Raw genomic sequence first — 4,126 nt, 5'->3', positions numbered from 1 at the left:
TAAAGGAGGGAGAGCCTGGGGAGCAAGATAAGGAGGATCTGCAAGTGCAGGACGGGTTGCGCACTTCTAAGAAGACAAAGACTACTGGAGAGGACAAATCGGGGGGTGTTGTGGCGGATGGAATGGCGACCTGACGGAGCCTGATGTGCTCCGTCAGGAGCCATGAATTTCATGGCCTGGAACTGTCGAGGGGCAGGGAATACCTCGACAGTTCGAGAGTTAGTGGGCTTTTCCTAGAGATTGCAGTTGAAGTTACTTTTTTTGTGTGAGACGAGGTAAAATAAAGATAGGGTTCGTAGTCGCCTCCGTAATCCATTAGGCTTGTCTAGGTTTGCTGGTGTGGACAGTGAGGGCACGAGTGGGGGCCTTGCTCTGTTTTGGCATGAGCAGTTTGATGCTACTGTAATCTCTTTAAATAAAAACTTTATTGATGCGTATATCCGCGTACATCCTGAGGCCCCTCTTTGGAGGATTTCGTGCATCTATGGTGAACCACGTACTGAGAATAGAGGGCGGGTCTGGACAGACCTGTGTAACATGCGGGGGCAGTCTACCTTGCCTTGGCTTGTGATGGGGGACTTCAATTAAGCGCTCTGGCAATGTTAGCATCTGTCAGTCAGTCCACGCCCTGAACCACAGATGAGGACATTCAGAGATACTCTGGCTACCTGCGGTTTGATGGACCTTGGCTACTCTGGTGTGTCGTTCACTTATGATAATAGGAGATCGGGCTCCAGGAATGTTAGGGTCAGATTGGATCGTGCAGTGGCTGACGATGAATGGAGAGATTTGTATGGCCAGGCAAAAATTGAACATTTGGTCTCCCCCTGCTTGGATCATAACCCAATCCTAGTTCGGCTGCTGGAGGATAATCCAACGGAGCGTAGGAAAATTAACCGCCAGTACGAGCTGTTCTGGGAAAAGGCTGCGGAGCTACCTGAACTGGTGGCGGAGGCCTGGAAGGATGCTCATGCTAACGGCGACTTGGGTGCAGTCTTTGCTGGCCTTGGTAGTGTTATGCAGAAGCAGCAGGGATGGAGCAAAGGGAAATTCGGTAACATTTTAAAAGATATTGAACTGGAGAGAAGCAAGCTCAACCAGTTGTGTATGGACAATGCTGATATCCGTGAGATCAGGAAGGTGAATGACCGAATAAATGAACTGCTATATCAAGAAGAGCTTTTGTGGATGCAGCGGTCACGTATTGATTGGATAAAAGCTGGGGATCGCAACACAAAATTCTTTCATCAGAAGGCAGTTTGGAGAGCGAAGAAGAATAAGATAGTCAAGTTGTGTGATGATGGAGATACCTGGGTTGAAGACATACCGACTCTTGAAAAGATGACTACTGAATATTTTCAGAATATTTTCACCAAGGACCATACCCTTGACTCGTAGGCAATTATTGATATCTTGGAGCATAAAATTTCGACGGAGATGAATAACCAGCTATGTAAGGATTACACAAGAGAGGAAATTGTTGATGCACTGTTCCAGATCGGGCCGTTAAAGGCGCCAGGCCCTGACGGATTTCCGGCCAGATTCTATCAGCGTAACTGGGCTGTACTCAAGGAGGACGTGGTACAGGCTGTTTTGGGGTTTTTCCAGACTGGATAGATGCCGCCGGGGGTTAATAACACGTCCATCGTCCTCATCCCGAAGGTTAGCCAGCCCAAGACACTTAAGGATTCCAGGCCCATATCCCTCTGCTCGGTTTTGTACAAAATTGTGGCCAAATGTCTGGTTAATAGACTGCGGCCTCTTTTGGATGAGATCATTTCGGAAAACCAAAGCGCGTTTGTGCCTGGACGCCTTATTACGGATAATGCCCTGATTGCGTTTGAGTGTTTCCACCTCATTGAACACAGCAGTAACCAGAACAATCAATTTTGCGCGTACACGTTAGACTTGTCGAAGGCCTACGACCGGGTCGACTGGGACTTCCTCCGACTTACCCTGGAAAAGCTTGGTTTTGCTAATCACTGGATCAACTAGACTATGGCTTGCGTCACGACTGTTAATTACTCGGTCAAGTTTAATGGCATGCTGCTGGAGTCCTTTTCGCCCACTTGGGGGCTGCGACAGGGGGATCCCTTGTCCCCCTTCTTATTCTTGTTTGTTGCGGATGGCCTCTCAGCTCTTTTGAAGAGAGAATCTTTGATGAACAATATCGCGCCTGGGTGTCTCATCTTCTCTTTGACGACGATACCTTGCTCTTCTTCAAAGCAGAAAGCGAACAGGTGTCGTCGCACGGTGCTTCGACACCGGGGGCGTGTGGTCACGGCCCCCTTTTAGGTTCAGTAGGAGCGTCGGGGCTCGCCTCGGCGATCGCCGGCACGGCCGATGGGCCCTGTGGGGCCGGCGAAATGATGTACTAGAGGTGCGCGCTAATCAAAGAACACATGCACACACGTTTTTACCAGGTTCGGGCCATCCGGAGGGGTAAAACCCTACGTCCTGCTTGTCTGAGCTAGTATTGATTATGGGTCAAGTGTTTACACCTTGCCTACACCTTGCCGAGGGAAGGTCCCCAGGCTCTCTCTCTCTCTTTCCTTGTGAACGCTACTTGCTACCCTAAACCAACCCTTGAAGGCCTGGAGCCTGAAACCTTCCGAACCTCTAACCGTAACTGGAATCAGGACCCAGCCGAACCGAACTGAGCCGAACTTGAACCCTTTTACTGCTGGCAGGGGTCCTCCTTTTATACTCAAGGGGGTGCCACAGGTGCCACAGTGCATGGGCTACAAATGTCGAGCGGAGAGACATACAGCTCTCCCTCGGTGACCTGGTGGCGCGCATGGACGCCACCTCCGCTGCTAGGGGTCTAAAACCCCATAGTAGGATTGGACAGCCACTGTTCACTTGACTTGGACGCGTAACGCATGAGCCGTGCGCCTTACTTCTTGCCCTGGTGGGGGCCACGCACCACACGCCTACCACGCGCCCGCGTGGCGCTGTTGATCTGCTCACTGGGCCCCACCCTTGGGGCGGGGCATGCGCCCGGGAACCCCCCGTCCTGGCAAGTCGCTCCCTGGGAAGCGCCCGGGCCCAACGCACCCGGGACCATCCCCCCGGGAAGCGGCTTCCCGGGAGGTGCCCAGGCGGGAATATTCCCCGAAAGCCCGCTAGCCCTTCCAGGCTGGTTGCTTGCCGGGCTGCTCGTAGACGCTGCCCGGGATGGACCCTTCCCGGGAACTCAGGGACGGGGCCCACGCGTCGCGTAGCGGTGGCACCCCGGGTGCCACTGGTGCGACAGTAGCCCCCGGGCGTGGGCCGGCATCCCCTGTTCCCGGATGAGTCTTTCCCAGGAAGGTTGCCGGGCTACGCCCTCAACCGACATGTGGGCCCGGATTTGCCGCGGGCCCGCGTCCCTTCGCTGTCCCGTGTATGGCGCCGTTACAAACGGAGTAGTGGGCGCGTGATTTCCGCCCTAACTCCGCCCCTAAATAGGGAAGTTAAGGCCACTCCGTGCATTACTCCTAATGATTAGGAGTTATCCCCGCGCACCCGTAGGGTACGGAACCGGCCGTTACCAAACGGTCGGGTGTTATAAGGCGCTTACTATTGAAAAAAGGGGAAAAACACTCTGCCCCCATAGCCTTCGTCCTCGTCCCCTTCCGCATCTCGCATTCCAGCGCTCCTGCTAGCTTTCGCCCTCGCTTTCCATGGCGCCCCCCACCACCAGAAAGGGGAAGGAGGTCCAGGTCTCAAAGAAAGCCGCGGCCAGGAAGAGTGAGGCGGCAACCAAGGCGGCCGCCGCCAAGGACCAGAAGAGGCGGGAGATGCGGGCCACGGTCGCCTTCTACCGCCCCGGCTACAACGGCGAGGCGCTGGGGAAGGTCCGGCACGCCGTCGCCTCCAACTTCAACGAGCACGGGGAGACGCTGATCTTCCCGGCGGGCATCGAGCACAAGGACAACGATTTTCGGGTGTTCACGCGCTTCCTCCTCAGCGGCCTGGTGCCGCCCTTCTCATTATTCCTCCACGCACTGATGGAGTCCTACCAGCTGCGTGTGGCTGTTTCTCCTTGCCACCTTCCAGTTCCTCTGCGAGGCGCTCATGGGGGTGATGCCGTCGGTGGGGCTCTTCCGCCAATACTTCTACCCCCGCATTGATAATGCGAAGG

General features: G+C 54.7%; 1 protein-coding gene across 1 annotated transcript; it reads left to right on the top strand.

The window, feature by feature from the left end:
* The first annotated feature begins 639 nt into the window (after positions 1-639).
* On the top strand, positions 640-1,398 carry LOC104582064. The gene has a single exon (XM_010231359.1). It carries the CDS (start codon positions 640-642, stop codon positions 1,396-1,398), a length of 759 nt encoding a protein of 252 aa, XP_010229661.1.
* The last annotated feature ends 2,728 nt before the right edge of the window (positions 1,399-4,126 follow it).

This window comes from Brachypodium distachyon, chromosome 1 (assembly GCF_000005505.3).
Source record: "Brachypodium distachyon strain Bd21 chromosome 1, Brachypodium_distachyon_v3.0, whole genome shotgun sequence".
Classification (NCBI taxonomy): domain Eukaryota; kingdom Viridiplantae; phylum Streptophyta; class Magnoliopsida; order Poales; family Poaceae; genus Brachypodium; species Brachypodium distachyon.
This window is presented reverse-complemented; position numbering and strand designations above follow the sequence as displayed.

Bases quoted from the DNA above. Each gene is read 5' to 3' on its own strand.
- LOC104582064 (XM_010231359.1), top strand. From the start codon at position 640: ATGAGGACATTCAGAGATACTCTGGCTACCTGCGGTTTGATGGACCTT.